Source organism: Oxyura jamaicensis, chromosome 9 (genome assembly GCF_011077185.1).
Source record: "Oxyura jamaicensis isolate SHBP4307 breed ruddy duck chromosome 9, BPBGC_Ojam_1.0, whole genome shotgun sequence".
Classification (NCBI taxonomy): Eukaryota; Metazoa; Chordata; class Aves; order Anseriformes; family Anatidae; genus Oxyura; species Oxyura jamaicensis.
Genome location: NC_048901.1, coordinates 20,717,857 through 20,730,016, shown reverse-complemented (window position 1 = coordinate 20,730,016; position 12,160 = coordinate 20,717,857). Strand labels below are relative to the sequence as shown.

At 49.0% G+C, this 12,160-nt stretch overlaps 1 protein-coding gene across 5 annotated transcripts in view; it reads right to left on the bottom strand.

Moving 5' to 3' along the window:
- The window catches only part of PLD1 (phospholipase D1), a 63,469-nt gene that overhangs the window by 15,567 nt on the left and 35,742 nt on the right, over nucleotides 1-12,160 (bottom strand). For 3 of the 5 annotated variants that reach the window (XM_035334114.1, XM_035334113.1, XM_035334115.1), the window contains 8 exons: nucleotides 10,830-10,911; nucleotides 7,994-8,104; nucleotides 6,541-6,744; nucleotides 5,599-5,815; nucleotides 4,517-4,630; nucleotides 2,427-2,555; nucleotides 2,050-2,168; nucleotides 1,778-1,891 (listed from right to left, as the gene is read on the bottom strand). In XM_035334114.1, coding sequence (XP_035190005.1) covers nucleotides 1,778-1,891; nucleotides 2,050-2,168; nucleotides 2,427-2,555; nucleotides 4,517-4,630; nucleotides 5,599-5,815; nucleotides 6,541-6,744; nucleotides 7,994-8,104; nucleotides 10,830-10,911 — 1,090 coding nt within the window. The remainder of the gene's footprint in view (nucleotides 1-1,777; nucleotides 1,892-2,049; nucleotides 2,169-2,426; nucleotides 2,556-4,516; nucleotides 4,631-5,598; nucleotides 5,816-6,540; nucleotides 6,745-7,993; nucleotides 8,105-10,829; nucleotides 10,912-12,160) is intronic. The other 2 variants (XM_035334116.1, XM_035334117.1) reach the window with 1 other exon arrangement.

Here is a 12,160-nt window from a genome sequence, read left to right as displayed (position 1 = left end):
TGATCTGCCCACAATTGAAGACAGATTTGCAGACAGGCTCAGAAACAAGAAAACCCTCAGCCAGATATTCTACAGTCACCCCACACCCAGGGACACTCAGGGCAGTAACTTCTGGTCTGCCATTTGTCCGTACAGCCCCTACCCAGCACCAAGGCAGGATAGCGTGGGCTTGGCTGGTGTCTGAACAAAGGATTCAATATCAGGACCCTAAGGGGCCTCTAAAAGCTGCAACAGGGCATAAATTAGAAATGAGCAAGGTAGATTCAAATTAATAATTCACAAGACAAACCCGCTCTCTTTTCTCTGTTTGCAGCATCACTGAGAGCAGCCCGTAATTTCCTGGAACTGCCAGTTACTTGCCATGCCCCAGAAGATCGTGACGAGGATGTGCACCGCCAGGCAGCACTAGCACCCAGGGCAGGCAGCAGTCACCGTGTCGGCACCGGGGGCTCGATGCACGTCTCCTCCTCCTCCACCACAGGCTGATGCGCTCAGCCAGCAGCCCTGCGGCATGGGGCCCAAGGAAAGTCGGACCTGGGGCTGTGCTCAGGGTGGTTTCTCCTCTGGGAACTGCTTCCAGCTTTGCAATCAGTACAGTCTAACTTTGGGGCTCATCATTTAAAAGTTGAGGCGTATCTTGAGGTTTAGAGTGTGTGCTCTGGGGAAACAAGCCCCCTTGCTTCCATGAGAGCCAAGTTTCCAAGGAAGCTGGTGTCACGGACACAGCCGGGGAGGTATTGCAGCCACAGAGAAGCATGATGATGCCTGGAGTGAGACCATTTCTCAACAAGCTGCAAACATTGTTTTGGCATTTGATGTAAAATGCTCAAACCCATTTGCATGAGACAAAGATGACACACACTCCCGTGCTGGCCACCCCTCACACCACGTGGCGAGGCACAGACAATGCCCTGGCAGCCCACAGACTCAGAAAAATGCATCTTGTTTCACCAAGCTTCCCCAAGCGCTGCTGTCATCTGGGTGGACCACTCCTTATGAACAGCAGAGGCATGCGTTTTTCCTGGTTTTGGTCTGAGCCATTTTATTTCACGCATCTCTGGATCACAGAGGCACCCTATTGCCTTGCTGCTTCAGCATAACTATTTTGGCTTTCTGTTCCTCAGTAAGTTTCTGCTGGTTAACGCTTGTATTCAATATTTGTGCCAAAAAATAGCTAATAGCTTTTAAATATAGCTCTTTGCAATCCTGACTGTGAGGATGATTGTCAGAAACGAGACTAGGCTGAGTGTGCAGAGGAGCCGTAGGACTTAGCGGCTACATAACAAAATGCAGATGAAGTTCGACAGAGAACTTCATGCCATGAGACTCCTCTTAATCCTGGGCTTTAACTGACCACTGCCCTTCAGGACAAGGCATTGGGAGCCTGGTGGATATCTCAGAGAAAATCTGAGACAAACACTCAGTGGCCAGCCCCAACCCACCAGCCCACCCAGAACGTAAAACCAAGTGCTGGGCATTAGAAGAAGAACAGCAGAAAACAAACCGGAAAACTACACAGCTATAAAAGTCCTGGTGCTTCCATAACTTGAGCACCACATGCTGTTTGGCCCTCTTATCCCCAAAGATGGAGGCATAAATTAACGCATCTTTTTTTAAAGAGTTGCATTATTTTACCGTAATTGAGGATCTGACCACCTATACCGCGAGCTGAATTAAGTAGGAGTTTTTCATTTTATAATTTTAAGTGGTGATACTTCCTTCTGGAAAGATGGAAAAAGCTCTTTCAGGGGGAGATCAGGAGACCATCATTACCCACCTGGACGGTGGCATGAACAGCCTCAGGCACCTGGTACTTCAATTCGTGAGCAGTTTGCTGAGTCTTTGGCAACAGGAATGGGTAGGACAGGGATCGGTATTTGGGCTTCATGATCTGCCGTGGGGAAAAAAGAAAAGAAAACGTCCTTGAAGAGATCGAAACAGAGCGGAGTAACACACAAACTAAAGCAAGCATGCCTGTGGAGGGCGGGTGGACGAGGCACGCTGAGCGGGGCCCGTGCTGTGCTGCCAGCAGCGATGTCCCCTCCCCACCTTGGTGAAGTTCCAGCGCTGGATGAAGTGCCGGGCCACGTCGCGCGCCGCTTTGCCATGCACCACGGAGGAGATGTCATGCCAGGGCATCCTGGGGGTGGTGTATCTGTCAATGAAGTCTGCGGGACAGGAAGGCACATTGGGACCTCTTCAGACAAAAGACACAAACGGGGAAAACCGCAGCATCCCCTTCCTCAAACTAAAGCCTTCTGGGATGGGGCACCAGGGGCTGTGCAGGTTGATCTGGACGCACCGCGCAGTCACCCACAGTCACGTCCAGGGACCATAAGAGCAGAGCTGACCCTTTCAAAGGCAGCTTTGCTGCTGCTTCCCAGCAGCCAAACCCAAACAGTCCCATGTCTTCCAGAGGCACTTACCAGCAAAAGGTTTGTCAAGCTGAACCCAGTCTTTAAAGACGAAGTTGCAATAGTCTTTGCCGTGCCAGAACCTCGTTTCGCCAAGCAGCTCGCCAACACCCGTCTTCAAGCTGCGGATGGATCCTTTAACTGCCATGGGCAAACAAAACAAAAACACACACTCCAAAGTCATGGCTGTCCCTCGCACAGCACTGGTGACAGACCCACCGAAAAGCACCGGTGGGACTTGCCAGTCCCAGTCAGCTGAGGCCACTTTCTCCCTAGTCTTTCTGTTGCTTTCAGAGATGCATTTTAGTGTTTCTTCTTCCCTGTTTTAATATTTGTTATATGATCAGGACAGGCTGTATATATCTGAGTTTGTTACGGAACCAAAATGCTGAATTCTCTCTACACTGGACCTAAAAATTACCCCATAATTATTTGTCTTTCCACCTAAATGTTACCACGGGGGAGTCCACTCACAGCTGGGACTGACCTTAGTGGATCTGTGTACAATAACGTCACGTACATCATCTACCTAATCTGTTTTACAACACTAGCTTCAACTTCTCTGCTAGATGGTTTATGAGTTTCACTCCTCAGCAGGGTGTATCGCCTGTAATATAAGCTAGTCTTTACTAACTAGAATGAAGTGAGTTTCCTCTTTACATATTGTGGTTTGGGTTTTGTTTTTGCTTTCCAGATAACGATATCATCTTTTGATACAATTTTACATGTTGAGCGAATGGATCCAGAATTCCAAACTGATGGTGATTAAAAATGGTCTGAAATGTCATAGACAGGGATACTCCCCCCCAACAAGATTTCTTTTCCAGAGCTCCCATGCTGAGTGCAGGGTGAACTCTTTTTCCTCCCCCTAAGCAAACCAGCAATGTGGGCTTACACCACAGACATGTGACTGCCATTATTTCCTTAGCCTGAGAGCAGCCTTCACCTAACGTATCAGACACTGGTGCCACAATTACACAGTAACATGCCCATCGCAGAGGTCTTCTCCCCACCCAACCACATCACTGGTAACCACGCAAACCCATGAGCACAGCAAACCCCTTTCAGTATGCAGGAAGCCCAGGGTACACAAAGCAAGCCCTGCCAGCACTGTCACAACTGCTGCCAAGCCGAGCCGAGCCATGCCAGGAACGCCATGCAGCAGGCATGCACCACGGCTGCTGTAGGAAGCACGAGTGTAGTGAGAGTCCAGGTGGAGCTGGGGAATCGCTGCCCCTGCACGCTCCGATGGGATGGATGGGGCGTACTGCCAAGTCAAGGCGCACTTCATGTCCCGAGCTTCGGTGACTGCACTTCAACTCATGAATGAGCATGAGGTGGCCACAGTGGGGACTGCACTCCGTTTCCACGGGAAGCAAAGGCAGCTGTTCCTTGCTACATGCCACTACTTTGTAATAACCATTTTATAATTGGCAACTCAGGCCTTACAGGAAGATACTAAGAGGAAAATGTTGAAGAGCTGCTCCTCGTTCCATACTGAAACTCAACACAGTCTAGATGGGGTACTGCATTTGGAAAGCACCTTTTGTCCTCAGTCCAGAGACCAGAGATCAGAACAGCTCAGTGCTCTTAACTACCCAACTCCTTCCTCAATCAAGGGTGCTTTCACAGGCTTTACTAAGAGCCAGAACGGGGACTCGTCTTCTTCATCCAAGCTTTGGTCTGGCAGCTGCCACTTTGCTGTTTCCTCTCTCTGGGTTTGCCCTCCTGCATTAGGCTTACTTTGAAATACCCAGTGCAGAAGTTCCCATTTCCAGTAACAAGCCCCTTCCTTTACAGGAAGAGAGCTGCTGAAAAAATCATATTCCAAAATCAAAGCTGTTTTCTCAGCTGTTCCCTGACATTAGTGCAATTAAGAAGATATTTATTTTAAATGATTTTTTTTTGTATTATGCTGCAGGTTTTTAAGCACCTGGAGAAGACGTTTCTGTGAGGATGTCCTTGGAGGGGCGATAAGGACGAGAAAAACAAGCAGCACAGGCTGATCCTGGCACCCAACCTAACTCTCACCATAGCTACAATGCAAAAACATCAGCAGCTAAAGCCTGAAGGGGGCTGCACCTCTGCCTTCCCCCACTTACCCTCCGGAGGCTCAGTGAGCCCCTGTTTGGACTCAGTGTGGTGATGGAACATTCTCAGGTGGGGCTTTAAACTCTGGATTATATTCGGTTGACTCCTAGGGGGGTTACAGTAACCTGCAGAAAGTCAAGATGCTCTATTTATGGCAAACATGCACATCCACTTCTGCTACACCGGGTCCTGCTCCTGCCTTACGACACCTTGCATGACAGAAGTCCAAATGAGCTGTCAGTTTGCTGAAATTACAAGTGACAACACGCAAAGAACCACGTTCAAGACCCAGCTGGTTTTAAACCAAACACATAGCAATGACTTTGCTACCTCGGTATACATCCTGAGCAACCAAACAATAATGGGACCAACCCAAACTATGCTCCAGCAAAGCTTCCTCATGCCAGGGGGAGCAGAAAGCCCTGCTGGGAGTGACAAAAACTCAGGGAAGTTCCCACCTTGAGCATTTACAGCTTCAGGAGTGAAAGACTTCCAGCAACAGACTTCAGGAAGCACTCCATGACGGAATGAACGTCACTCTGACCCTTGTAATTTTAGCTTTGAAATTGCTTTTTATGTAGGGAATTAAAAGCTGCATTCAAGCATTCAGCTGTTGAATTGTCTCTCGTCTCTATCAAGTGGGTAAATTGGGAATAATTTAAGTGACTGATTTAAACCTAAGTAACCCTAGCCAACGAGAGGGGATAATCACACTCAGAAAATGCTTTGGTTTTCATAATAAATACAGATTGAAAAACAAAAGATTCAATTCTCCCTTGCAGGAACAAAAATCTTCCAGCATTATAAGCATTAGGTATCACGTACACTGTACCACGTCACCTGGCAGCTCATGACAACTGCTAGATGCAAATCCACTTAAAACTTTCCTGTATATTTTGCAGTGACATGAATTTACATATTGACTAAACAGAGTTATTATTCTGATAGCTAAAGAATTCATCAGCTTTCCTTCTTTACAAAGAACATATTACCCTAGAAATTATGTGAGTCTGCACGTACGCCCACCCACCCACCTCCACACACGCTTTATATATGTCGTTTGGGTAAAGCTGAGATGAAGAACAGCACTTACTTGATTCACTGTCTATGCTGCTGACGCTGTCAGCGTGGTGCATGCCATGCTTATGGAGATGCTTGTAAATACTGAACCTTGAAAACTTCTTGGATTTTCCGATCCCTTTCATTTTTGACAAGTCTGGGACGTCATCAGCGTTCCTCTGGAACAGATGGCTTTCCGGGGATGAGGCTTGGGACTGCAGGGCGATGTGTTCAGAGGACTCCGCTGTGGACTTAAAAGACACAGGACATTGCTGCAGGTGGTGTACAAGCACATTCCCTTTAACTGCAGGTGATCATTCATAGAAATGCTCAGAAACAACCATCAGCCAAGTTTGGCTCTGTGACAAAGCAGTAACTCACGTCTGCTTTGGTGGGAGCTATGAACGCCTTTGGAGGAGAGGCTCTGTACCAAGGAGCCACTGAGCAGGAAAACCCATTCATACTAGCAGTGTAGTCCTCCATCAATTACCCACAAACTTACTAAGGTTACTGCTCCCTTTGTAATTCTCACACACTGAGACCCCTTTTTTTATTTATGTTTTTTAAGAGAGATCTGGTTACATAGATGCCCAGGCCAGCAGAAAAGCTCAGTGAGTGAGGCAAATGCTGCGGGCCCCAGTATCCCAAAGCTCAGAGCACTCTGAGTGCCTACTGTACATTTTAGCTAAGCTTTACTAAGAACACAGCCTCCTGATTGTGACTGCTGCTCCAAGCTCCACAGGAAACCCAGCCCTAGCTGCATTTCCTATCTCCATGCCCTAGCAGGGGCTGGGCAGGACCTACCCCAAAGAGTCACTCGGTGCTCAGACACTTCCTTCTTCCCATTGCTTCTCCTCCTTCAGCCTCCCAAACCCAGCCCTGCGCTTTGAAGTGGACACAGCTTGCTCATCCCCCCCCCACGGCCCTTTGACAGGCAGGTGTCAGCACAGCCGCGGGCTGGAGCGAGCTCACTTACTGCCAGGTTGGCCATGGACAGCGACTTCGCCCCCATCCGCTTGACGCTGCCCACGTCGGTCAGGCGGTGCTCGTCGTCGTCCCACCGGCCGTACGCCAGGTCGATGCCGCCCACAAACGCCACCGACTGGTCGACGATGACGAGCTTCTCGTGGTGGGCCCAGAGGTACACGGAGGAGGACACGTGGTCCGGGTGCCTCATCACCTGGGGACAGGAGCAGCACCCACGCTCAGCGCCACTGCCCAGCTGCACCTCCAGCCAGAGCACAGCCCTGCGCATCTGGCCGCTCAGGCAACAGGAGAGCACTGGACATTTGAGCGATGCATCCACACGGACTGCTGTGAATCCTAAACGGGGCATTCCCCTGCAGCAACGGTGAGTGCTGTTGGGATAGGTCACATTTACAGCGGCATCGCTGCGTTCGTAAAAGGATGGTTGTCAAGAAATGTGTTTCTACAAGTAAAATAATGCTCTTGGCACGGCTGTAATAGCTGAGCTTCCAGATACAGATCTTCAGAGGAAAGGAAACAACATATTGGTGATCTGACTCACTTCTTTGGTTGTTGCTGCTACACAAGAGAAATGAGAAGTCACCTTTTTTTTTAAAATCAGCAAGTTGTTTGACATTTGTTTATGACATTCCTTTGACATTTGTTTACGGCAAAGCCACTTCTCTATCTAAGCACACAGTACATAGCTTTATTTTTAATGTCAGAGGAGAACCATCAGACCAATGGCCTGCGGAAGGAGCTGTGTGATTCTACCTGGCTGCTCCCAAAGCTGCCCTGCAGCCAGCACCTACCTCCCTGCAACACCTTCCTGTTTGGCTGCGAAGACGATGGTGAATGAAAGCTTTGCTGTGACAACCGATCAGGTGATAACCAATCTATTATTTTAGCAGTTTGTTCATCACCCTCATGCATAATGTATCTTATTAAAATGTATATGTCTCTAATTTAAAGGCACGGGACCTAGCCTTAGCTGCTGGTTCATGTGCCAGTTTGTTTTCTGCTGGGTGGCAGAGCAGCAGCATGACAGCACATAGCAAGGCAATGATGGCCATTTATGACAGGAACGTAAACACCCAGTGTTGACTCTCATCATCTATGTACAAACAGGACTGCTGATGAGGCAACATTCTCAAATCCTCATTTTCCATCTGATAGAACCCCATAAACCTGCCACATGAAATCAGTTTCTCATGAATTACGTGAGTAGCTGCTTTGGCACTTGTAAACTAAGCAGTTTGATGTTCAATTATAACCTGAAGAAACGAAGTTGCCATGCTCAGACGGGGTAAGCACGGTATGGGTATGTCTCCACAGCCTGTGCCCACCGTAACGGTGGGAACTGCTGCTCTTCCAATTCACACCCAAACACACGAGGGGCAACACTAGCTGCCAAGAGCAGATGGATGCACATGTCCTGTACACAACACCTGGCACGCCATTACCTTTATGTTTGGGTGGAGATGCATGAGCGTCCGCTTGCTGTATTCACTGTTGATCCCCAGGGCAAGCTCCACCTCTTTGTACAGCATAACAAAAATCTTCACTCCCTGTTGCTGTCGGAAATAAAGAAGAAATACTGGCATGCAGATATTTCAGCGGTACAGCCCATTTCCCAAGTGAGGAAAGGCAGAGGCAGTAGGCATGCTGGTCCTGCAGGCAGCAAGGCAGACCGAGGTTACTCATTCCTGCTTGCATTCCTCCAGATCCACCCTGAGATCCCACGGCAGGCAGGGGCCTGCATCGCTCAGGAAAGCCGCTCAGCCTCCAGAGGAGGGCTCAGCACCCTGACTCATGTGCGGAGCTGAGCCACGCCAAAGCCTCCCAATAGGTTTTGCTTACAGCAGCTAATTTTAACCACCCTTTGAGGCAAAATTTTGCAAACGTGATTCACTGCACATATGATCATGTTGCAGGTATCCACTGACAGCCGATTTTCCGCTGCTCTGTGTTGCCCTGAGGTTTGCCTGCTGTTACCAGCACGCGCAGGGCGCTAGCAGCAGGGTATCACACAGACATCGCCCTCCCAAAGGAGATGCAGCCGAGTGGACACCAGCGAGCAAGCTCTTTCTGCTGGCAGGGCTGAGCAAGTTCCTGGAATACGACGAGCAGGACTCAAAGGCTGGTGCTTTTTGTGACTCTAATGGGATCCGCGTGAGGGTTTCTAAGGACACAGCTATGCTAAAGCACGGGCAGAACTGCCAAGCACTTCCCAGCCCTTAGCAGATGGTGGTCACACACTGGGACAACTTCACCTGCTATAAATCAGAAGAGCTTCAAACCTTGGAGTTTGCCAGTTTAAACTAAGGGTCAAACCTCTCCACAGCCTTTTAAGTTCCTATTCCCACAAAGCTGCTACTGAGAGCTTGGGCAGTCTCCAAGTTGCGGATGATATTCTGCTCTCCTAGGGAGCACCACATATGCATAAAAGACAGACAGCCCGATCCCTACGTAGACAGCAGCCTGCCGACCGCCCTGCTGAATCAAAGAGAGCAGGTTAAGTATTTCCAGGAGCTAAGCTTGAGACACTCCTGACTCTTACAAGGTATTTATAGCCACAGGAAAATCCACGTTGACACGACAAACAAAGCCAAATTCTTCCAGCGAGCATGCCCTGTGGCCACGTTTCATTTGCCAAAAAAAAAGTCTACTTCCAAATCAGCTCACGGCAGGCACAAACCCCTCTTTTTTCTAGGAACACGGGGTGGGTGAGGCCTGGGAAGATGACTGGGTGGGGAGGGGAGGGAGTCGAGGACTATTTGAGCACGTCCACCTGGACTCCTGCCCTTTTACACAGCAACGCTCAAGAATCTTCCCTGGCTGTGCCTCCCTTTCTGACTCACTGCTCTTGTGGGGCAAACTACCAGCTCCAGCAGCAGCCTGACCACGGGCTGGGTGAACAGCAGAAATGCAGCCTGCGCTCACAGACACCGCACACTGATCTTTTCTGCCTGGCTCCTTCAGCTCCACGAAACATGTTCTCTGCAGCCTCCAGCCAGATGTGCTCTTTGGAAGCAGGAGCATAGCCAACAACAGAATAAGAGATGAAAATGGGAGTTAAAAAAAGAAAAAAAAGTGGAAGCAACCACAACTACTAGTTCTGGTTTTCTCCCTGTATCTCCAAGTGCTCCACAAAAAAGGAGCATGAGACACAAAGCTTTGCACAGGAACCCTTAGAGGCAGTGCCAGGAAAGGCACCAGGTCAGCGGCAGGTCTGAACTGTTCTACCCAGGAAGAACACCAGATGACAAATTAAAGCAGAACAACAACAACAAAAAGAATTAGCTGCCTTATCAAGAATTCCAGTTTATGCAAGCATTTGCTTACTGTACACAAGCATTTATTAACTAGGATAACACAGCAATGCAAACAGCAGTCTCTGAGTCATGTTTGTCACCTCCTCCCTTAGAAGCTCAACACCACAGGCCAGCTCTGGGGAGTGTGATGCCATTTGTGTCTGTACACTTTTCTGCAAAACAGCATTCATCCTAATCAAGCCATACACTTTGCTGAAGCCCTCTCCTGATGTCCCTTCTCCACAGCAATGCACCAAGACCCTCACAGCCAGAGCCTCCATGTGAGAAGGGCCAGGCACAGCCAATTTTCCTCCTGGTAGTGGCCAAAAGAGCCATGAGAATATCAAAAGGGGTGGGTAGGAACAAAGAAAAGCAGGAGAGACATGGGTTATATGTCAGCCAGTGTAAGGAAGCAGTGCTTTACTGCAGTGAGGAGCGGTGGGAGAACCTTGATAATGTCCGTGCTTCGGTGTTTAGCTGTAGCAAGGACCTATGCAACGTATCAGATAAGGAAACCAGATGAGAAGGCTGCAGGGAGGTAGCACGAGCTTCTGGATGTTACTGGGTGACTTTGGCTGACACCCTCCTGTTCTTGGAAGGCTGATGGTATCTCTCACAGCTTCAGCTCTGAAAGCAGCAGCACTCAATAGCCTGTGTTGACACACAGGATCTGCACAGCTCTGTAATGTACAATCCACCTACCAAGAACCACTGGTGAGTCCTGAGACCTTCCCCTACCTCTGAGTTACGTATGCCACGAGGAAAGCGCCGGGCACAACAGCTCTCCAACCCTGCCAGGAGCTGCGGCAGCCGCAACACAAAGCTGAAGCAACATGAGCTTGAGGGCAGGAAGGAGCAATCAGAGGATCTGCCCTTCTGCCTCCAAGCTCTTCCAAACCCAAACAAATGGTGCAAATGCTCCAGTCCCAGCAGGACCTTCCACTGGGTGGGTGCAGGGGCTGACAGGGGGCTGGGGCTCACTTACTGCTTTGCGCTTGAGGATGCAGTCCAGCCGCCAGTGATTCCCTTCAACAACGGGCCGTTTCATGAAGATCTCTGGGCTCAGCCTAAGAAAATAAAGGGGTGGAAAACCACAGCGTATGTAGTCTGCAAACAAAGCCCTGGCCTAGATGACCAGCTCGGGAAGTAAAGAAATCAGAAAGTTTATCTAAGTGGATGTGAAGGCTCATGTCCCAGAACGATGTGTCATTCTCCAATATCAAGCTCTTTGTTTTTTAATAATTGAGCGTTACAGAGGGCAGGGGACATGCCCAGCACATTCATCTTAGTATTCAGTAACCCAGGGGACCAGATTTTACAGCAATGTGCAAATGGGGAAACTTGCACTCTCTATGAAAGAAAAACACAAAGAAAAATAACACAAGTGAGATTAGAAAGAAATGTCTAGATAGAAAAAACAAATAAAAGTGTGATTTCAGCTCTCCTGATAACTTATGCTATCTGAGTAGCATAGATTTGTGTTGAATTTTCCTTTCTGCCTAAAGACAAAGCAATATGGTACTGCAACAAGACATTTTGGTGATTCATAGCTTTGAGGGTTACAAGGAAGAATTCAGCATTCCTGCCTAACTCCTGCAAAGGGAGGCAACAAAATTTGACTTCTTCGCTTCTGTGCAGAGTACAGGAACTTGTGCTTGATTAAAGCACATTGCTACACCCTAAAAGCACGCTTCTGGCAAGAGCATTTTTATCTTAACCTCCAGGTTTTAGGTAAGTTTTGCAGTTCCACGGTATGGTAACAATTGACTGCTGCTGAATAAACTGGTAAGAGACAAAGGGTCTGAAATGCCGCGCTCTTGCCTTGCTACATGAGGTTGCACACGAAGCACTGGGTTTATCTGTGGTCATGTTAGGGAGGCTTACACCAGTCAGCGCCAACGCTGTGTTTAGTTTTCTCATGACTGCCACCTCAGAACTACTCCCCTACTTCCCACAGGCAGCAGATGAGCGGCAGGAGGGTCATCTTTCAGCTAGAGGAGGAGCACAGTGAGGTGCCCACGGCTAGGGAGGACGTCTGAGCACCTCCCCAGGGGCCGGGCTGGCTCCCATGACCCACCACAATGGCAAGGCACAGGCAGCAACAACCGGTACTGGCCAAATGGCCCTACCCCGAGGCTGTGCGAGCACGCTTTTTCTGCCTCAAACAGGAACCAGAGCTCTGCATAAACATACTGAATAACTAGAGAAGAAGTGGGCAGAGCCAGGTCCTTCAGCAGCCGCACAGCCTGGGGAAGGGACTACAGAAATCCCTCTCCGTTGCCCGACCCATTTAAGAGCAGAGCAAAAATGCACCCA